The sequence below is a fragment of the Tachypleus tridentatus genome, chromosome 10 (genome assembly GCF_004210375.1).
Source record: "Tachypleus tridentatus isolate NWPU-2018 chromosome 10, ASM421037v1, whole genome shotgun sequence".
NCBI classification, from domain to species: Eukaryota; Metazoa; Arthropoda; class Merostomata; order Xiphosura; family Limulidae; genus Tachypleus; species Tachypleus tridentatus.
Genome location: NC_134834.1, coordinates 121,540,730 through 121,564,204, shown reverse-complemented (window position 1 = coordinate 121,564,204; position 23,475 = coordinate 121,540,730). Strand labels below are relative to the sequence as shown.

At 35.1% G+C, this 23,475-nt stretch overlaps 1 protein-coding gene and 1 pseudogene across 2 annotated transcripts in view; one reads left to right on the top strand and one right to left on the bottom strand.

The window, feature by feature from the left end:
* Positions 1-23,475, bottom strand: part of LOC143230213 (protein mothers against dpp-like) — a 43,716-nt pseudogene that overhangs the window by 7,857 nt on the left and 12,384 nt on the right. The window contains exons 2-7 of the transcript XR_013016291.1: positions 22,392-22,673; positions 20,306-20,479; positions 15,648-15,884; positions 14,237-14,332; positions 8,082-8,108; positions 1,002-1,223 (exon numbers count right to left, since the gene is read on the bottom strand). The product of XR_013016291.1 is annotated as a protein mothers against dpp-like (transcript). The remainder of the gene's footprint in view (positions 1-1,001; positions 1,224-8,081; positions 8,109-14,236; positions 14,333-15,647; positions 15,885-20,305; positions 20,480-22,391; positions 22,674-23,475) is intronic.
* On the top strand, positions 17,301-18,263 carry LOC143230214 (uncharacterized). The gene is made up of 2 exons (XM_076463350.1): positions 17,301-17,630; positions 18,112-18,263. The coding sequence occupies exons 1-2, from the start codon at positions 17,301-17,303 to the stop codon at positions 18,127-18,129; spliced, it is 348 nt and encodes a 115-aa protein (XP_076319465.1). The 3' UTR covers positions 18,130-18,263.

Sequence of the window (23,475 nt, the reverse complement as noted above, 5' to 3'; positions counted from 1 at the left end):
ATAGTAAGTTGATTTGAGTTTCTTTCAGCACACTTCTGCACTTGACTTTAAAAGTTGTTTCACGATAAACACAGTTCACAAGTTTTCAATGTTTTATGTTGTTGCTGTTTCTTTTTGGATTATTTATTTTAAAAAACTATTAAATGTAGCTGTATTAGCTTTAATTTGGTTGTAAAATTTGTAAAAAATAGGCACAGAGAATATTATGAGCATACTTCACAGAGAATGTGAAAAGCATACTTCACATGACCCACACTGAGAACTCAATGAACTACTAGTTCTAAATAACACCACAACAAAACTATAAACAGTATTATCCTAGCTAGTTCTAATGCTCCATAGTTAAGGCAGCCAGAACTGGAACACTACTATGGAGTAGGGACTACTGCAGCCAGCAAACCTGGAGATAACACGATTAAGGAACATTGTATGCAAGTATAAGGTTACTGTCTGAGGCATATCACAAGTCACTTAGTTAGCTCGATAAGAAGCCTATCTGTTATAAAATCATAACTTGAGTGTTCAAACTTGAGCAGGAGCCAAGCTGAAAGACAATTCAAGACAAAAAAAAAACAATTTAAAATGTCAAGGAAACCAGAAACAACTGATAAAAGACAAATTTTATAATCTTTAGAAACTGCATTATAGAGAACATTAATGTTTTATGAATGATTTACTGAGAAGTTGTTGCTATTTCAGGAAAAAGGAACACAACAAGCCACTTGTATTCATCTTGTGAAAGTGAACTCTGGATTTTAACATTGCAAGTGCTCCCCGCTAGTACAGTGGTAAGTCTACGGATTTACAATGCCAAAACCAGAGGTTAGATTCCCCTCGGTGGGCTCAGCAGATAGCTTGATATGGCTTTGCTATAAGAAACACACACACAGCATTGCAAGTCTCTAAACTTTCCACTGACCCACTAGGGATTCAACCATTGGTGAATACATAGTAAGAAATCCTAAAAGGATAAATTGTGGAAGTAATCAAATGTAACTTACCTTTTCCAATGTGTCTCCTTGTGTTTTCAATTGTGGAGTTCCTATTTACATTGGAGAGAAGTCCAAGACAAAATCTGTTGTTGTTATTTGATGGATCTGTGAAGCCATCAATGATGACGCTATGATGCTGAGCATGAAAAACTTCTCCTACACGAGAGTTCAGTTCATAGTAGGCAATAGAACACCAGTACTGGGGCTCCGAATATGTGACTGGAGACACATCTAACCAGAGAAACTTAATGTTAATGGTTCATTCAGGATATGTCTAAAACAATATGATAACAACATGATTGGAGACACGTCTAGCAAACATTTCTCAAAGTTAGCGTTTTCCTAGAATATCACGAAACTATTCCTAACATTTGTAAAATCAATAAACACTAGTTATATAATGAAACTAACAATTTTATTTAAGTCATATTACAAAAAAATCTATCATATTAATACTCTGTCATTAAATGGTATAAGCACCAAAATAAGCTTGTGTGAACAATTCATTTCAATGGTTGGTTGGTTGATTTAGTGTTTTATGGCACAAAGCAACAAGGCTATCTGTGCCAAACATCTGGTAAAAAGGTAAAATTAAAATAAATGTAGTAAAATTCATAAAAAGAAATTAAGGTAAAACAAAACAGTGTAAAAAAACAACAACAAATAGTATAAAACCAATGTTTACATCTAGTTTACAATGTGAAGAGAAAAACTACAGTAATACAAGTTGTAGAGGACTTTCTGTAGCATAACTGTAATTATAATAACTCACCAAGAAGACTAACAGGTAAGTACAAAAACCACCGTCAGTCATCTGAAGTTTGTCTTTCCAGTCCTGGTTCCGAGTTATGTGACATTATGGCCATTTCCAAAAAGTAATAAAAGTTTTAAAAGACTTGTAGGAAAATTTTAATAATAACTCCCCAAGATGACTAGTGAGTAATTCAAACAGCAGCGTTAGTCACCTGAACTTGGCCTTTCCAGTCCTGGTTTCGAATTATTTGACGTTACGACCATTTTCTATTTCAAATCAAACTAGATGGACTGTGATTCTTAAAAGGAAATCACATTAAAAAAGGTTTAATGTATAAATTAAAAATTTAAATGGCATTAAAAAGATTAATGACCTTTAAAGAACTAAAAATATTTTCAAGATGGACAGTGTCACCATCACCAATAACATTATGAATAAACCTTGGGACAGAACATGTTTAAAATGGTGTCGTCATTGCGAGTCGTAATGGTGGCAAGAAAGTAAAATGTAGCTTATTGTGACCTGAGTGTTACACAAACAACACATTGGTGCACTAGTTTCAGATAAAATAAAAGGATGAGCTAAAAAACTGACCTATGCACACTCTAGTTAGAACAACTTCCTCTTTCAGATCTTTACGGAAGCAAGACAGCCAAAGTCCAATACAGGGTTTTATTTGGAAAAGCTCATTTTTGCATTGCTCACTCCAAGTTGACTGCCTGCTAGCACAGTGCCAAGCCTTGAATACAGGACTATAGTCCATGTATGGAACAGGCACAGTGGTGATAATGCCAGAGCAGATAGATTTAGCTGCTGTGTCTGCGAGCTTGTTCCTGAGAATACCAACATGGCCCGGTACCAGAAAAAAACTGGATAGAAGTAGATGTTAAAGAGAAATGGGCAAGTCAGTTTTAAATATCAGGAAGAACAGGGTGTGAACTAAAGTGAAGCAAATCCAAGTCCAGTAGAGAACTAAGCGAGTCAGTATAAATAGTGCAGTTTGAGTACTGCTTAGCTTTTATGGGATCCAGGGCAAGAGAAATGACGTACAGTTCAGCAGTGAACATAGAAGCTGTAGAGGGGATTTACTGCGCAACCACCGAACCCCAACAAACCATGGCAGAGCCCATACAGTCACTTGATTTTGAACCACCTGTATAAATAGGAATGGAAAGATTGTTCGAAAGATGTTCAGTAAATAACAGAGTATTTCCAATCAGGTCTTGTTTTCTCAGATGACTTAAAGAAAGGTCACATTTGGGGACTGTAATAAGCCATGGTGGGATGGACTGACCAGTGGATACTGCAATGTTATCCCAAAGCAGGCCCAAATTCATCCAACTGCACCTGGATACAAAGGCCAAAAGGAACAATGGCAGATCGTGTGTTCTCAAAACGTATGGACCACCAAGGAAAAAAAACACAACCCCAGGTGGGATGTTTTGATAAGGAACGAAGTTTCGAAGCATATAGTAAAGATAGTTGCAAATGGTAGAGGTTCAAAGAAGGTTCATGAGACTCTATGTATAAGCTCTGAACTGGGCAAGTGCAGAAAGCCCCAGTGCAGAGCCGAAATCCTTCAAGATGAATGAGGCCCAGAATCTTTAAGGCCGAGATAAGTGATCCAAAGTCGAGTTTCGATCGAATAAGATCACAATACATCTTCAGCATAGAACATCAATCAGCTCCCCAAGTGGTGGAAGAAAGGACAAGGAGGATGTTCAGTGCTCTCGTACATTTGACCTGTACCTCCTTGATGTGTGGTATAAAGGTCAGCTGATGGTCAAAGATAAGCCCCAAGAACTTGGTCTCAGGGATCACAGGCAGCAAAATTACACCGATATGGAGTTCAGGATTACGGTGAATACCCCGTTGGCAGCAAAAGTGCATGCAAATGATTTTAGAAAGAGAGAAATTAAAGCCATTTGTTGTGGTCCACTTTAGTAAATGACTGAGGACAGTCTGTAGCTGCCACTCAATATACCTAATGTTCGATGACTGACATAAGATGTGGAAGTTGTAGACATAGAGCCTGTTTGCAACAGTGAGAGGAAGTTGTTCAGTGATGGCATTAATTTTTATACTGAAAAGTGTGACACTCAAAACACAGCCCTGAGGGAGTCCAAGTTCTTAGAAAAGAATGGAAAAGTGTCGAATCCACACTAACTTGGAATCTTCTGTCCATTAAAAAATTGTAAATAAAAATGGGCAAATGGCCACGTAATCCATATGCATGGAGGTCTCACAAAATGCCATACCTCCATCTTGTGTCATAAGCCTTCTCAATGTCAAAGAATATTGATACAAGATGTTGTCATTTGAGAAAGACTTCACTGATTGACGTTTCAAGTCGAATCAGATGGTCCACAGTGGAGCACTGTCGTTGGAACCCACACTGAGTGGGTGAGAGGAGGTTGTTTTATTCGAGGAACCAAACAAGATGAGCATTAACCATCCTCTCTAAGGTCTTACAGAGACAGTTCGTCAAAGCAATTGGATGGTAGTTTGAAATAGTCTTGGGATCCTTCCCAGGCTTAGAGAAAGGTAGGACAATAGCCTGGCACCAGGCATCAGGAAAACATTCTCCTGCCAGATCCAGTTAAAAACAACCAGAAGGATAGCAAGAGAAGCAGGAGATAGATGATGCAACATCTCATAATGTATATCACCAGGTCCAATTGATATATTGCCAGACCAATGAAGGGCCAGTTTGAGTTCCACCAATGTAGAGGGACGATTATAGTCATAGAGAGAATCAGCTCGAAAGGAAAGAGGTGATTGCTCTGCCCGAGTCTTGATGGCCAAGAAGATGGAAGAAGAGGCAGAAGTGCTAGATACTCGGCAAAAGTTTTCGCCTGGAGTATAGGCGAAGAGCAAGATCGAGAGGGGACAGAGTTATATTGCCCACTGACCTTTCGAATCTTGTCCCAAATGACTTTGGAACTGGTTGTAGAGGATATGCTGGTTGTGAACCCAATCCAAGATTCCTTCTGGCTTTGACATCTTACCCATCAAACATGTGCACGGGCCCACTGGAAAGTGATGAGGTTTGAGAGTATGGGAAACCTACGGAAAGTATCCCATGTCCGATTTCGAGCCTTCCGTGCCATATGGCAGGCAGGATTCCACCATGGACGAGGATATAGTGGAATATGTGTCTAGGTTATAGGAATACATTGAGCAGCTGCTTGTATAATACAGTAAGTTACTGCTGCCACACAGTCGTCTATTGATGGCTTACAGACGATGGCAGAATCAAGTTCTGCGAGAGCAGTGAAAGAGGGCCAGCTTGCCTGATCCAGCTTCCACCGGGGCACATGAAGGGAAGGAAATTGAGAGATCAATAGCAGTAAAGGACTGACAAGGTGCATGGAAATAAGTTGAAGAACCAGTATTGAAAAGAAAAAGGTTGTGATTAAAGAGCACACGCTCTACAAAGCGACCCCTCCTATCAATACCAGCACCTCCCCAGAGGGAATGATGTCCATTAAAGTCCCTCAGGATGAAAAAGGGAGATGGCAACTGTTCAATGAGAGCATCAAGGTTTGATTGATCACATGTCTCTCCAGGCAACAGGTAGAGAGAATAAACAGTGATGGAATGGCCCAAAGAAACATGGATGGCTATGACCTCCAAGGGTGTGTTGAGTGACAAAGATAGGGTGGTCACATGCTGATCAACCAACAGTGCCACCCCTCCATGTTCTCATCCATCACGCAGCCCGTCATTTCTGTATAAAGAAAACTGCCAAAAGGTGACTGTATTGGCAGGTTTCAGAAATTTTCCTGTAAGGAAAGACAAACAGGATGGTAGGAAGCAATTAGTGTTTTGATGTCATCAAGATTAGAACTTAAACCTCTACAGTTTCATTGTATCAAGGTGGCTACTTTTATTTATGTGTTGGCAAACTGGGTGGAGAATCCTTCTGTTTATGACCACATCTTTTTTTTCTTACTGTCCTTATTTGAGGAATTCTATTGACCTCCATGTATCCTGCCCTAGGTTAATTGGGCAGGTCTTTGTTATTGGAAGGTGATTCCAGTGACTGAGAATGCAAACAAATGATTGGTTTGCATCTTGGGTTGGGAGAAGAAGATATATCCAAGGAAATGCCTGTACCCAGAACCAAAGGATGTGGATCTTTGGATTTGTTGGAATGTATGTGAGGGACAGAGATGGGTGTAGAAGTTGATTCATAAACTTTCTTAACCATGGAGGTCAAAAGGCTTTTCATTTGTTTTGAGAACAATTCTTTTGGAGGCACAGAGAGATCTGTCTGCATCCAACTATATTTGTGTAACGAAGTGCAGCAGCATACGTCCGAGATGAAGAGGTAGACAGCACATTTCAAACCTCAAGATAAGTAATGTTATGAACTCTTTTCAAATGCTGCACCTCTTTTTCTTCCAACCATTTAAGGCAAGAACAAAAGTAGAATGGGTGAGAGCCATTGCAATTGACACAATGAGGGAACCCCGACATGACGTCTTTGAGTGACCGAATTGCTAACACTGGAAACATTGGAGAGGGTTTGGAATGTATGGCCATACCTTGCAATTAAGATAACCTGCTTTGATGGTGGCAGGTGAACATGGTGATGTAAAAGTCAGAATGAGAACATTGGGTGGCACCATAATTCCATCTTTGCAAGTGGAGATACACCTCACTGCAGAAACTTGAGTGGAGAAACCAGCAAGAATTTCTGACTCAGGAATGTTCTTCAAATCCCTCTCAACAATAACTCCTTGTTATGAATTCAAAGTAACATGAGGTGTAACCTCAATAGGTATATCCCCAATTGGCTTTGAATGCAAGAGGAGTTCACTGTTATGGGATGTGGATGTTTTTACCAACAAATAAAGAATCTTAGATCTGGTTACAGACTTCGGTGAGCTAGCAAGTCCCTCCAGTCCCTTCTGAATGAAAAGGGGAGACATTTGCCCTAAATTTTGTCTAAAGGAGAATGTAGGATAGGATAAGAAAATGAGGTACAACAGGTGGGGTACAGATATTGAAGATTGCTGCTCAGAAACTTCAAGACATGGTCGTTTACCTATTGACTGTTTTTTCACTATTATATATAAATTTGTATTTGGAGAATCCATAGGAAAAAAAGGAAATTTCGGTGCCCACTGACCCCACCCACCATGGAGCCATACGAGGGGATGCATTACAATGTCAAACAAGGACACTGCAGCAACACCATGGTTTCTTGAGCATTATACCCAAACACCAGCATCAGATACAATGCCCACAACACCTGTTGAGTACATCCAACACTGGTACTTAGTTGACCCTAGCCCAAGTGGACCAACCGACTGACCCAAGGGGGGCTACCCCAAAACTGCCGGTCAACAGAAATTCAAAAGTGGTGTGTTAGGGTTGGACCCCTGCCCCACCAAGATCCTCTCCTCCCCTTCATGAGTCACCACACATGGCAAACACATGGGTGGATGTTAGATCCCAGAGGAGGTCCCCTCACCACGTACAGGAATCCACACCAAGAGGTCATTTCAATGGATGGATGCAAACAAAATGAGGATGCAAATATACTTTACTTGACATATTTTACATGTTCAAAGCTTACTACAGTCTTAAAAAAATCTAATGTTAAGTCATAAAATAGCATTATAAGTTTATTTATTGATAGTATTAAGTGCATTAAAGTTGAACCCTAACTAAACTAAAGCAAAAACCATACACACGATACAATGTTAGTTTATCTCTTTATTTAATATAAGCCATACTTAATAAAGGCTTAACTAATACTAAGCCAAAGACAAATGGACTTGCAGGTTTTGGTGTCAACGATCAGAATTTTTTTGTAGTATTCTAAAAATCCTGTATTTAGAGAAGTAACATTGCAGTAAAGATACAATTTGACTACAAATATCTTCCAAGTCTCTCCTAGTTCTGATGAAAATACAAAAAGTCATGAAATCTAATTGTAAAAGATAACCACCAATATTTAATAACATAAGTTACAGGAACTTCTAAATACATATTTAACTAAAACAAACATTGATATCAAAATAAATACATCATAGTAAATAAATTACATATTTAAAAACACAAGTTAAAGGCACTTCTAAATATATATTTAATTAAAACAAACATTGATATCAAAATAAATAGTATTAAATCCATTACATAATGATATAGATATTAATCAGATGTATGTAATAAATGCTTTTAATAAATATATGTAAATAATACTGAATATGTTACTATTAGGTTTCCATGGCTTTTATTTTAAAATAGATCCTGAAACACTTGCACAGAAACTGATAATTAATAAAACATATTTAATTCAATATTTCTGAAAGGCAACCTACCTGCAGGAAATGTGATGGGCTGGTCATCTTAGTTTGGAGCCAGCATAACAAGAAATTAGCAATCATTATAGTGACTAAAAACAATAATTGATAACTAATTCTTAAATAATTTTATATTAATTAATTAGAAATCATGGTGATCGATGACTTAAAACATCAAATTTCTAATATTTAAAATACTGAAATGTATTTCATTTCTACCTAACAAAATCTTACTTTCCACATTTTTAAAGGAAACAAATTTTACAACAAAAACACTCTTCAACTTCATAAATAATTTTGTTTTTCACAATAGCAGTACTTAATAAACGCTTCTATTAAAGATGTCGCGTGTAGAGAGTCCAGTGTAAATGTTTCTATTAAAAGATGTCGCATGTAGCTAGTCCGGTGAAAACACTTCTATTAAAAGACATTGAGTTGGTTTGGTGTTTTATGGCACAAAGCAGCTTGGCTATCTGCACCAAAGATCTGGAAAAAGTTGATATTAAAGGACAAGGGTATAGTGAAAAACGTGTCGAGGTTTCAGGATTACATTGAGCAACAGCTTGTATAATACAGTCAGTTACTGCTGCCACACAGTTGTCTATTGATGGCTCACAGACAATGGCAGGATCAAGTTCTGGAAGAGCAGTGAAAGAGGGCCAGTTTGCTTGATCCAGCTTCCACCAAGCCACGTGGGTAAGGTGGCATTGACCACAGCCAGTCTCTCTCAAAATTATAGGAAAATGATCACTACCTCGTGGATTATTGTCAACCTTCCATGAAAAATGGGAGAATAGTGAAGGGGAGCAAACTGAAGATCAATAGCAGTAAAGAACTGACTAGGTGCATGAAAATAAGTAGAAAAACCAGTATTGCAGAGAGAGAGGTTGTGATCAGAGAGCATATGCTATACAGAGCAACCTCTCCTATCACTATCAGCACTTCCCCAGAGGGGATGATGTCCATTAAGGTCCCCCAAAATGAAAAAGGAAGACGGCAACTGTTCAACAAGAGCATCAAGGTTTGGTTGATCATATGTCTCCCCAGGTAACAGGTAGAGAGAACAAACGGTGATGGTATGACCCAAGGAAATACAGATGGCTACATCCTCCAAGGGTGTGTCGAGTGGCAAAGACAAGGTGGGCACATGCTGATCAACCAACAGTGCCACCTCTCCATGCACTCCTCCATTACACAGCCTGTCATTTCTGTACAAAGAAAACTGCCAAAAAGTGACTGTATTAGCAGGTTTCAGAAATGTTTTCTGAAAGGAAAGACATACAGGATGGTAGGGAGCAATCAGTGTTTTGATGTCATCCAGGTTAGAATGTAAACCTCTACAGTTTCATTGTATCAAGATGGCCATTTTTATTTATGTGTAGGCGAATTGGGTGGAGAACACTTCTGTTTATGATCATGTTTTTTTTCTTTACCGTCTTTATTCAAGGGAGGTCTATCGACCTCCATGGATCCTGTCCTAGGTTGATTGGGCAGGTCTTTGCTGATGGAAGAGAATTCCAGCAACCGAGCATGTGAAAGAATGACCGTTTTGCATCTTTGGGTGGGAGGAGAAGATGTACTCAGAACCAAAAGAAGTGGATCTTAGGATTTGCTAGAATGTATTTAAGGGACAGAGATGGGTGTTGAAGTTGATTCATCAACTTTTTTAACCATGGAGGTCAAAAGTCTTTTCAATTGTTTTGAGAACAATTCTCTTGGAAGCACAGAAGCCTCCGCACTCCCACTGTAGTAGTGGAATGAAGTGCAGCAGCATACGTCCAAGATGAAGTGGTGGACAGCAACTTTTGAGCCTCAAGGATAAGTAATGTTATAAATCGTTTTAAAATGCTGCACCTCTTTCTTCCAACCATTTAGAACAAGAATGAAAGTTGGATGAGTGAGAGCCATTACAATTAATACAATGAGGATCCGTTTCACACTCATAGGCATCATGGTCCTTGCCACCTCAATGAGCACACATCAAGGAACCACGACATGACATCTTCAAGTTACCAAACTGCTGACACTGGAAACATCTGAGAGAGTGTGGAACGTATGGCTGTATCCTGCAATCAAGTTAAACTGCCTTGACGGTGGCAGGTGGACCTGGTGATGTAAATGTCAGAATGATAATTTCATCTTTGCAACTGGATATACGCCTCGCTGCAGAAACTCCTTGGGTGGAGAAACCAGCAAGAATCTTTGGCTTGGGGATGTTCTTGAAATCCCTCTCACCAATAACTCCTCGTAATGAATACAAAGTAGCATGAGGTGTAACCTCAATAGGTATATTCCCAATTGCCTTTGAATTCAAGAGGAGTTCACTGTGTTGAGATGTGGATGCTTCCACCAATATGTCACCAGATCGAAGCTTCTTTACTAACTTTGGAGAGTCAGCAAGTCCCTTTAGTCCCTTCTGAATGAAAATGGGAGACATTTGTCTTATAGGTTTGTCTAAAAAAGAATGTAGTATAATAAAATGAGGTACAACAGGTGTTACAGATGTTGAAGATTGTTGCTCAGAATCTTCAAGATATAATCATTTAACTATGGACTGTTTTTTCACTATTTTACTTTCATTTTGAGGATCCAAAATAAAAAAAGGGATATTTTGGTGACCATCGACCCCACTCACCATGGAGCCCGATGAGGTTGATGCACTAAAATCCAAACAAGGCCATTGCAGCAACACCAGGGTTTGATGAGCACTATACCCAAACAGCAGCATCAGATACAATGTCCACAACACCTGTTGAGAACATCCAACACCGGTACTTGGTTAACCCTAGTCCAAGTGAACCAGCTGACTGACCCAAGGCCACCCATCCTCAAGAATTCAAGGCCAAAGTGTTGTGTTAGGGTTGGACCCCTCAACCAGAAGGATCTTCTCCTCCCCTTCACGGGCCACCATGCACAGGAAACATGTGGATGGATGTTTAGATCCCAGAGGAGGTAAACTGAAAAAACAGAACTTTTCCTGGGGTGTTCCCTCACCATGTACAGGAATCCACACCAAAAGGAAGGATCTCGAGTGTGGCTAGTCCGGAGTAAACACTCCCATTAAGGATGTCGAGTGTGGCTAGTCCGGAGTAAACACTCCCATTAAGGATGTCGAGTGTGGCTAGTCCGGAGTAAACACTCCCATTAAGGATGTCGAGTGTGGCTAGTCCGGAGTAAACACTCCCATTAAGGATGTTGAGTGTGGCTAGTCCGGAGTAAACACTCCCATTAAGGATGTCGAGTGTGGCTAGTCCGGAGTAAACACTCCAATTAAGGATGTCGAGTGTGGCTAGTCAGGAGTAAACACTCCCATTAAGGATATCGAGTGTAGCTAGTCTGGAGTAAGCACTCCCATTAAAGATGTCAAGTGTAGCTAGTCCAGTGTAAACACTTTTATTAAAGATGCTGAGTGTAGTTAGTCCAGTGTAAACACTTTTATTTAAAGATGCTGAGTGTAGTTAGTCCAGTGTAAACACTTTTATTTAAAGATGCTGAGTGTAGTTAGTCCAGTGTAAACACTTTTATTTAAAGATGCTGAGTGTAGTTAGTCCAGTACCACAAAATTCTACTCTAATTTATCTAACTTAGCAACTAAGCAGTATTTGGGTGTAAACAAGATACGAAATTTTGAGTAGACAAGATGCTCAAACTACCTTTTTAAAAGGCATGTCTCAAAAGTAGTTGATGTTGTAACACTTGAAAAGAGCTGAGAAAGTCATTAGAGGGTCATTCTGAACTTTATAGGTTAATTATGTCATAGACACAAGTCTATATAAGGAAATGTTTCCAAAATTGGAATAAGTGAGCGGGGTCAGTGTGTTTTATTCAGTACATGAGCAATATTGGAATAAGTGAGCAGGGTCAGAGTGTTTTATTCAGTACATGAGCAATATTGGAATAAGTGAGCAGGGTCAGAGTGTTTTATTCAGTACAAGAGCAATATTGGAATAAGTGAGCAGGGTCAGAGTGTTTTATTCAGTACAAGAGCAATATTGGAATAAGTGAGCGGGGTCAGTGTATTTTATTCAGTACATGAGCGATATTTTTGCACAAAGAATAGACATGGAGGTCATTATTTTATATTGCAGCTTCTCAATATTGGTAATTTAAGTTTCTTATTAATACAAAGCTACAGACTTAGTATTTTGAAATCACAAACATCTAAATCTGAACCAGAATTACATTCAATATAGCAAGTGACTAACAAAATTTAATATTTAGTGGTGTTATTTTAATATTAAATTAAAAAAATAATTAATGTAAAATACTTACATTTTAATTATAATATACAATTCAATACCAAATTTATAAATTCATATAAAGTCTGAATGCAAGTCGACAAACATAATGACATGGCCTTTGACCTGTGACTACAGGAAGACTCACCTAGATAGATTAAAGGTGTTGAGTGTAGTTAGTTCACTGTAATTACACCTGGGTAAAGATGTTGGGTGCAGCTAGGATTTGAATTTCTAAATCCCAATTTGAACACATTTTTAAGTTTATGAACATTTTGCCATGGAAACAACTACCACATATCTTTCCATAAAGTGATCGGTTTGTGATGTCATCACACTATGTAACAGATAACAAATAATATTGAAGTACATTCCACCACAACTTTATACTAGCTGTATGCTGACTCACATATTCAATATTGTTTCAACATAAGATACTCAGTAGTTATAACAAAAACTTATTAAATGTATGTTTTTAAATTCGAAACACCAACTGTAATTTTTTTTAACAAGCTTTCACCAAAAGAACTACACAATTTATATTCTTTCTACCCCAACATAATCATAAGTTTACACACAAACTACTTACAAGTATTGCTAAAACATAATCCAAATTTATAGCCTCCAACCTTCTTGCTTTACTTTGACATAAACCCACGTTCTTTTATCACATTGTATTCCAAGACATATCAGTACTTCTCTGAGACAATTGTTACTGGATTACTTAAAACCAACACAAATGGACAATTATAATTTAACAAATTCCTTATAAATCTAGATAATGCTGATGACTGTTTATAAAGTATTTAGCCTATAGTTTCACTATAGATAACAAGTCAAAGGAATTATTTTTACTCATTTATAATTTACTTAAAATGCACATTAAGTGATACTAGTTATGAGCCACTGTTATTTGTTTGCACCACTATTTTTGTTCTAAGTTGCACATTTAAAATAATTCAAAATGATAAAAACTCTACCAAAAAGTAGGGTTAACTTTTATAAAGACTTTAAGTACAAGACCCACAAGTGAATACTATAGTTCTTACTTTTTAATGGATGTTTTCAGTGTTATAAAAGTAACTAAAACATCAAAACTTGAAAGTTATACAGAAAAACAAAATGAAAAAAATGGCTTCATGAAAAATGTGCAAATTACTTATCCAATAGTTTGTTTACTGTAGATTACACGGTGCTCTAGTTGACTGATTTACTGGTTTGTGACACCAGTTTAATAGTTAAGTCACAGTTCAAAAACTGGTTTGTGACACCAGTTTAACAGTTAATTCACAGTTCAAAAAGCACTAAAGAAATTAAATTAAAACATTGTTAACAGGTTATAAAAGTGACATTGTTAAGATAAATAATTATAACTGTTGTCTGTTAAAATCTGCAGTCACTGTTCTATTATAACATAGCACAGTGTTCATGTTTGAAACTCGCATGTTTCACATAAAGGTTTATTAATTAGTTATTAACTTTTAAGAATGAAATTACAGAAATGCAGCTGATATAATACCACCAGGCTGGAAAAAAGGAATAACCTGTGAAAATTATACAAGTAGTTCCAAAGAAGTTTCAAGATTTTTATAGGTGTATACAGGCACTTGCACAGTTTCCCCCACAGAACTCATAACAGTCAAACAAGAATTCTTACGTACAATAGCATCTTTTAACATCAGTAGTTGGAATCCATAGCAAGTGGTTAAAACTACAATGTATGCAAAGACCACTTGTTCCTCAACACCAAAGGAAAGTTTTTCAAAATTTGAAGATGTCTAAGTACAATTTATAATTGAATATAATTGCATTACAAATAAAATTATAATTTTTAAAAACATCAAACAATATACAGTGTGGAATTTACTGAAGTTTACACACAACATAAATGTTTCTGAATGCAATAAGTATTTTATTAAGATATATCAAACGTACCAGGAGATATATTAGTGGTATCCATTGCTTGATGACTGCTCTCACTTCCAGGCTGGCTGTCATCGTGAGGACTGTATGCTGGGGGAGGAGTTTCAGCTGTTTTGGAAACAATACAGATTCAAAGTCAAGCATCTCCTTTTCTATTAATGATACAGATTCAAAGTCAAGCATCTCCTTTTCTATTAATGATACAGATTCAAAGTCAAGCATCTCCTCTTTTCTATTAATGATACAGATTCAAAGTCAAGAATCTCCTCTTCTCTTTTCTGAGTTAGTGTAAAACACACTTTGCTACAAAAACACATGAAAAAACAAACTCGGGTTTTTTAATTTTCAACCTATAAAGACACAAACACTGATTTTAAATTATACCTGTACACAATCACTAAATCACAGAAGCTGTGGAAACAGAATTTAAAACCATTTGAATCTGTTAAGGGATGAACTGACCAAAGGTCTTCCCATATTCTTTAGTCATGCCTACGATATCTTTACCATGTCTACAGGTTGTTGCAGCAAATGGGATAGGCAGCTGGAAACATTTTCAACGGTGGTGTACGCTCACAGTTGTGACTTCAGCCTCATTACAACTCTGATATTACTGTATTATTAGACATAAGGCCTAATCACAGAGAATGTCTTTCCATAATAAATAAACTTAAAAATATTAACAACCTTATTTCACATTTTGTTTTCATAAACAATACAACTGTAAATGTGGTATACGATTGAGCACATTAATTTAGTACACGGCTAACCATCATATGAAGTTCAGTTCAATAGTTACCTATCTCTATTCTACAGTGATGGTTATTATCTCCTAGGTAAACACTGTATCATACAGTGGGATTCATAAAATATCAGGTTTCATAAAAACAGTAGCACTTCTTTGAATAAATGAGAATTTCTTACATGTTCATCATAGCTGTTGTAAGTACTAAGCCCTGTACCAATCATTCTATATACACCATAGTGACACAGCCTTACAGACTCACAGAAAATACATGGTCAGTTCTGGTGGTTAACATGCATTATTAAAATACCAATATAACCTTACCTGCTCACAGAAAATACATAGTCATTTCTGATGGTTAACATGCATTATTAAAATACCAACATAACCTGCCCACCCACAGAAAACAAGTCAGTTTCAAGTGGTTTTAACATAAATTATTTGATTATTTCTTCAGCTATTTCATAAAACATACTTTTAAACAGTTATGTTGCTCTCTACGATCCAGTATTACCCATGCAGTATATTCACTGAGAAACCACTCTTAAAAACCAATAAAACCAAGTAACTTACAATAAAAAAGAATTAAAATATTTTTTAATCCAAAAAATACAACAGTAACTTAATTTCTTTACCATGAGAAACATTTAAAATAATGAGAGAATAAAATTCAGTTACCAGGAAGTCCAAAAGGGCTATTGGGTGATGAGCTACTGATTGTAGATCCTGGAGAAGGAACACCTATTCCAGCAGGACCAGATATGTTATTCAGTGGAGGAGGAGGCGAGGTGAATCCCTGGTGTGAATAACTGACATTATGGGGCATAGAAGGCTCTGGAACTTGTTGAAAGTTACTCACCACAGGGTGACCTGGTGGAAATTCGCTGTGACGAGGGACCAAAACAGGTGGCAACACTGTTGACAGAAATACAAATAGTCATTGTTTTGATACCTCAATAATAAAGTTATTATTAAGAATGAAATGGTGTATATAAATTTAAATCCATTCAAGAAGATTATAACAAAATTACAAAAATGGGAGAAAAACAAAACCATTCAAAAAATCCACGTAAGTATAAGTAAAAAAATTACAAGATACTAAAACAACCATGCTGGGAGTTTTATCTTTTGTATATTGAACATAAATCAATATACTCCATTATATATTCCACTCCCAACAAATTAACAATACCTTACACATGGCAATCACAATATTTTAAGAACCATCAAATATTGTTTTGTAGCATGCTGGCAAATCTTTAGCTACATTTTTTTTTTTCTACAAATGGCTGACTGGCATGCCACGTAGATTTTGTGCTCAATGTAAAGTTTATATTAAAGTTGGTGATAAAGCCCTTCATTGCTCTGGTGAGTGTCAAAAATGGTATCATTTAAGATGTAAGAACTTAACTGAACAGGATTTGGAATATTTTAATGAAATTGCGAAAAGTTATGAATGTGATTTTTGTATGAGAATAAGAAAATTAAGCCTAAATAGTGAATCTCCATTAAGAAGGACTGTGTCCATTTCGTTAGAGGGGGAGACAGTGAATCTTGTTGAGAATAGTGAGCTTGATTTAAATATGGGGGAGGCAGATATGAAGTGGCTTAAGACAAAAGTTACTGAAATTTTGTCAAGACTTGATGACTTTCACTTAATTAAAGTAAAGGTCGAAGAATTAGTGACTTCCTTTCAATTTTATTCAGAGAGGGTAGAAACTATGAGTGAGGATATTACAACTTTGAGAGCTGAAGTTAAGGAGTGTAAACAGGAAAATAAAATATTAAAGCATGAAAATGAAGAATTGTGGAAGGAGATGGCAAGTTTTCGGAGGAAGATGTGTGACGCGGAACAATATTCTTATAACTATAATGTTTTGATTGGAGGTATTCCAGAGAAGCCTAATGAGAATTTGCAAGAAGTTGTTGAGAAGATTACAACTACTTTTGGGGTTGACTGTGCTCCTACAGATATTGACACTGTTCATCGTATAGGAAAGAAAACAACTGAAAATAAGAGTCCGAGACAGATTGTTGTTAAGTTTTGTCGTAAGCAAATTAAATTTGATCTGCTTAAACTTAAGAAAACTAAATTTCTCTCTCTTAATACTAATGATATTAAGGTCTGTAATGAATCTTATCCAGTTTATGTAACGAACATCTCTCCCCATATTATCGTGATATTTTCATGCAAGCAAAACGAAAACAGAAAGATCTTGGCTATAAATTTCTTTGGGTATCGAATGGTAATATTCTTATTAGGAAATCAGAAACTACTCAGCCCATTGTTTTACGCTGCTTGATTGATCTTAATAATTTATAAATAATGCAATGGCTGATGATTTTGATGATATTGTTGGTGTTACACCAACTTTGTCTTCTCTTTCTGAATTACCAAATGTTTTTTCTGTTGGTCATTTAAATTTAATATATGTTAACATTCGAAGTCTTACTCAAAATTTTCACCAATTTCTTGTTTTATTACAATCAAGCGTTGTTAAATTTCATATAATAGCTTTTTCTGAAACTTGGTTTGTTGAGGATGGATTTGTTTCCTTTTCGATTCCAGGTTACTCTTTTTATTCTTCATCTTCTGGTCTAAGTAAGGCTAGTGGAGTGGCAGTTTTTGTTAAATTTGAGATACTGACTATGATAAAAGAGGTACAGTACATTAAGTCTGATGCTTTAATTTTATTTTGTATGATTCAAAATAAGAAATTTAATCTCTTTGTTGTTTATCGATCTCCTAGATTGCCTGTATTGAAATTTATTGATGAGCTTTCATTAGAATTGAATTTATACAAATATGATATTAATATACTTGTTGGTGATTTTAATATAGATGTTTTGGCATTTGATGATGTTTGTTATAAGAATGCATATTTTAAGTTTTTGTCTGAGAACAATCTTCAGATTATTATTTCTTCTCCTACACGGATAACCAATGTTACTAATTCTTGTATTGATCATTTTTTAATTAGTGGAAATACTGTTAAAAATTGTTATTCTTATATTGTTGAGAGTTTTTTGACCGATCATTTTCCAATTGTTTTATGTATAGACATTTTATCGGATCTAGAACATGTCTCAAATGTTCAAAAGATTAAGTTTAATGATTTGAGTTCTTGTTTGAATTTTTCAGATTGGTCCTGTGTTATGAATTGTTCTGATGTTAATGTTGCTTATGATAATTTTGCTGAAGTGTTAACTGATTGTATTCAAAGTTGTACTACTACTGTTTCTGTGTCACGAAAGTTTAGAAAAATTAAACCATGGATTACCAGTGAATTGGTTTTGTTAATGATTAAAAGAGATAAGTTAAAAAGAAAGTACATCAATTTCCTGATGATATTTATCTAAAGATTAGATTTAAGTGTTTAAGGAATTATGTTGTTAGCTTGACCCGTAAGACTAAATGGACTTATTATCATAACCTGTTTAAGAATGCTAAAACTATTAAACAGAATTGGAATATTGTTAACTCTATTATTGATGTTAAAAAAAAAAAAAGAAATTTTGTAATTTTGGTACTACTGATTTATCTGATTTGAATTATTTTTTGTTAATGTTGCTAAATCTACTTGCTCCAATCCTAAATTTTGTTCTCAGGGCATGCCTCCTGCTCCTTCTTCTTCTTGTTACCTATATCCTGTTACTGTATCTGAAACTATGAATAATATTTTCTCCTTATCAAATTCAGCTTCTAATGGTGTAGATGGTGTTTCGGTTAAGATTTTGAAAGCTAATGCTAATTTTTTTGCACCAATTTTGACTTTTTTAAATTAATTTATCTTTTACTCAAGGGAAGTTTCCTAATGCTTTAAAGTTATCATTGGTCATTCCTATTTATAAATCTGGTAATATTTTTGATTTTACGAATTATAGACCTATTTCCTTATTAATACATTTTTCTAAACTATTTGAAAAATCTATGAAGATTAGAATTTTATCATTTCTTGATAGACATTCAGTTTTGTCTCCTTCTCAATTTGGCTTTCGGCCTGGGCTTGGAACGGAGGTTGCTGTTGCTAAACTTGTGGGAAGTATTACAGAAGCTTTGGATTCTGATCTTCATCCAATTGCTGTTTTTCTTGACTTAGCCAAAGCTTTTGATTCTGTTAATCATAAAATTTTGTTAAATAAATTATCTTATTATGGTTTTAGAGGCATTGTTTTTGATTGGTTTTTTTCTTACTTTCACAATAGAAAGCAATCGGTTTGTATCCATAATAATTGTAGTGATTGGCTTACAATTAATGTTGGAGTACCACAAGGTTCTGTTCTGGGCCCTTTATTATTTCTCATTTATATAAATGATATTCTTTACCAACAGTTTTCTGGAGATATCCAAGCCTATGCCGATGATATTGCTGTTGTTTATAGTAAGCCAAATCTAATTAATGAAGCCATTATTTCTAGTGATCTTAAAATTAAAAATTGGCTTTTCTGTAATGGCTTATCCTTAAATATATCTAAATCTTTTTTTCTTCAGTTTAACCTTTATGGTGTCATTCCAGCTTTTCCTTCTATTTTTTTATCATTCCAATGATTGTTATACTTACCCTAATTGTAAGTGTCCCAAATTGACTCAAGTTTCCTCTGTTAAATATTTAGGAATTATTTTAGATCGAAAATTAAATTGGCAATTTCATATTAATTCTTTAGTTAATAAATTAAAATATAGTTCTATGCTAATTTTTGAACTTAGTCATTGTGCTCCTTATCATATTTTGTTAAGTGTATATTATGCTCTCTTTCAATCTTTCTTACAATATTGTATTTCAATTTGGGGTGGCACATTTAAGACTTTTTTAATTCCTATTCACAAGTTGCAAAAAAGTGTTTTCTCTCTTATTTTTACCCATAGGCTTGATACCGATTTCAGTAAATTTAACTCCCCCTCTTTCATATGATAAACTTTATTTATATTTTTTAGCTTTATCTACAATGCATGTTTCTTTCAATAGACCTTTTAAAGTCACTTCATATTTTACACGACTTCAATCTTTTTTTCCAATTAATGTACCCACACCACATAAAACAGTTACACTTCATCAATATCTTTATTTGGCACCTCGTATTCATAATTTTATTCCTTATAGTATAAGATCTTCTATTAATCGTGTTAATCAAAAGAAATACTTAAAACAATGGATCTTAAATACTGATGATAATATTCTGGGAACTTTATTTTGATTTTACTTTATTATGTGTTTAACCATCACAAGACGAGTTAACTCTTTGTTGATGGTTTTATATTGTTATTTGATTTTTGTGTCTAATTTATTGCTTAATAAATTTATTATTATAACTAGATATAACACACATAACCTCACCTGGACTTTCTATCCTTTTATAGTGGTATGGGTTGATACACACCTCTTTCTGTTTGGCAGAAAAAGGAAACTCACACATTTCAAGAGGCTTCAGTTCGTGATGGCTCTGAAGATCTGGCCAGCGCGCCAGACTCTACAATAGATGACATGAGGGAGTCCTTTTCTATGTGAAACCTAGGTTAAAAAACAGCATACTTTAGATTGCCAAAAAGGAAATATTGACAAGTGATTTTAACCCATGATTTCCTTAAAATAAAACAAAATTCTTTATAGTCATTTAACCCTGCCACTACAGGTCATAGATCAAAGGCCACTACATCATTACCTTTGTTGACTTGCATTCAAAATGACCAACCTTGTAACCATTTCGTGCTTGTTATACGTTTCATGCTATAACTTTAAAATTAGTAAGCATATATTAATTAAATTTGGTAGGTTATCAATAAGCATTCTCAAACTACTCAAACTACCAAATGTTTTATTAATTCTTAAAGTTAGTTAAGCAATTTTCTTTCTTTCTTTCTTGCCTTTTTTTCCTTCTCTTTGCATGTTGCCTATCCAAAGTGCAAAGTAAGATTAAAAATACTTATGTATCAGAAAATTTTCAAATTTCACATGCAAAATCCTTATAATAACCAGATAGTTATCAAACATTGCTTAAAAAGAAAATATTACAGTCTCTGTTACTTTAACTAACAAAACTCTGTATGAGTTTGTTCGAATTGGCCAATCTCGTAACCACCACAACAAATTAGAAAATAAATATAAATTATTATTCGTTCATTCTAGAATGACAAGTTATAAAATAAAAATATAAATGTTTAGCCTGAATGGCTTAAATCTCATAACACTTTATATATTTATTGTTTTTATTATACTGACCTTTCAGCTACACCTGGCTAATAATGCAGAAGCTACAATGATTTGGCACACATGCACTCATGTTATTGTGTCAATATAAAACTGACCTTTAGTCATTACAAAGTGACCATGTCTTGGTTGTGTTTTAGTAGACTAGTATTTTGTAATATAAAGTCACATTTCAATTATTATACAGTGTGTGTGTGTGTGTGTGTGTGTGTGTGTGTGTGTGTGTGTGTGTGTGTGTGTGTAATTATTAATATTTACAACTTATTAAAAACTGATCTTCTTAAAACATAGAACAGTAAATACAGAAGTAAAGAATTATCTCTTCTAGCTATGACCCTTGTACTCAGTTGTTGCCAAGCCTTTTAAAATTCTGTAGTTGGGGGAAATGAAATGCAGTATTTTTTCTTGGTTTTAAATATATATATATATTTAAAATATATATATATATATACACACACACACACACACACACACACAGTTAAACTGATTTTAGAACATTCCACTATAATTTATCAGACTTAGTAACTATGCTGTATTTTATCTGAAACAAATACAAGATTCCTACCAGACTTAAAAACACATCCAACCTACTTGAAATATTTTTTTTGAAAGAATGAAGTAGCCTTCTAAAGCATTAAAATGGCTGAGGAAACCACCATGGAGACACTACACTTTTGATTGGTTATTCACAAGCCATATATTGAAGTAAGTGTATATATAAGGCACTATTTCCAAGAATAGAAAGAGATGAATGGGGCTACTGTGTTTGATTCAGCCCTATTTCAGCAAAATGAAAAGATAGAAGGTTCTTATTTTATATTGTAGCTTCTTAATGTTGGTAATTTAAATTTCATATGAAACTACAAACTTAGTACTTTGACATCACAAACATCTAATTTATAAAAATCAATATTTAGAAGTGTTGTTCTTAATATTTACTTTTAAATTAAGAAATTTAATAAATGTATGATATTAAAAACATGTGATATGGCCTTTCATACATGATCCATCTGGAAATGGTTAAGCTGTTTTAGTTCCATGTAAACATGACATAATAAGCTGTTTTAGTTCCATGTAAACATGACTTAAGTGTTTTTGGTTGCATGTTAGTTTGAACTCTTCCAGGCATCTGGTTTTTAAGAAATTGTAAATATTATGTGTGTATTTTCTTTAAAAAGTTTAATTGTTATTACAGGGAATAAACAAAGGTTCTCACCTGTAGCCTACCATCTAATGAACGAGGAATAGTCACACATTTACTGGGCTGTCCTGGACAACTTAACGCTTTTTCTAGTTCCTCAATAGCACCTTTCCTTTTCTTCAATTTCTTAACTAATGAATCTACAGCTTTCTCAGCCCACTTTTCTTCTTCATCACCCTGTTTCCACCCCAAAAGTTTCTTCACAGCAGGACTGGTGAATGAGAATAGACTGTTGAGACCAGACATATTCAAGCTGTAGCATGTGGAGAGGACTCTTCTGAATCACAAATATTGAACCTAATAAATATCAAAACACATTTAACATTAGAATTACATCAACCATTATTACTAAATGCATAAAAACAATTTTATTTAACATTCAACTCAGAATCATTAAGGTTTGAGCAGTTACTGATAACCATTGCACAGTGAAACTTTCTCAAACTAATAAAGATTTCATTGTTCTTCATAGAAGAAATTATTTTATTATTATTATAATGTATACATGTGCCTATTCTAATAGGGGCCCAGCATGGCCAGGTGGTTAAGGCACTCGACTCGTAATCCGAGGGTCGCGGGTTCGTATCCTGATCACACCAAACATGTTTGCCCTTTCAGCCGTGGGCCGTTATAATGTGACTGTCAATCCCACTATTCCTTGGTAAAATAGTAGCCCAAGTGTTAGAGGTAAGTGGTGATAACTAGCTGCTTTCTCTCTAGTCTTACACTGCTAAATTATGGACAGCTAATGAAGATACGCCCTCATGTAGCTTTGCACGAAATTCAAACCAAAAACAAAACCTATTCTAATAAATTTATATATTAGGATGTAGGCATGTACTACAAAAATGTTTTCATTCTAGACATCTACCTTCAATTATTAGATAATGTTAATGAAGTGGATATACATATGACATTAACAATAATTAGATGATATTTGTTATTTACATTATTGATTCTTTTTAACAGTTTTTTATTATTTAAGATTCTGGTCTTCTGACACAATCATAAGAGTAGAAAAAAGTATTTTCCATGTATAGAAAGAACAGGGAATAACAACACATTTACCACCAGGGTGCCCAGAAAATTGATTTCAACG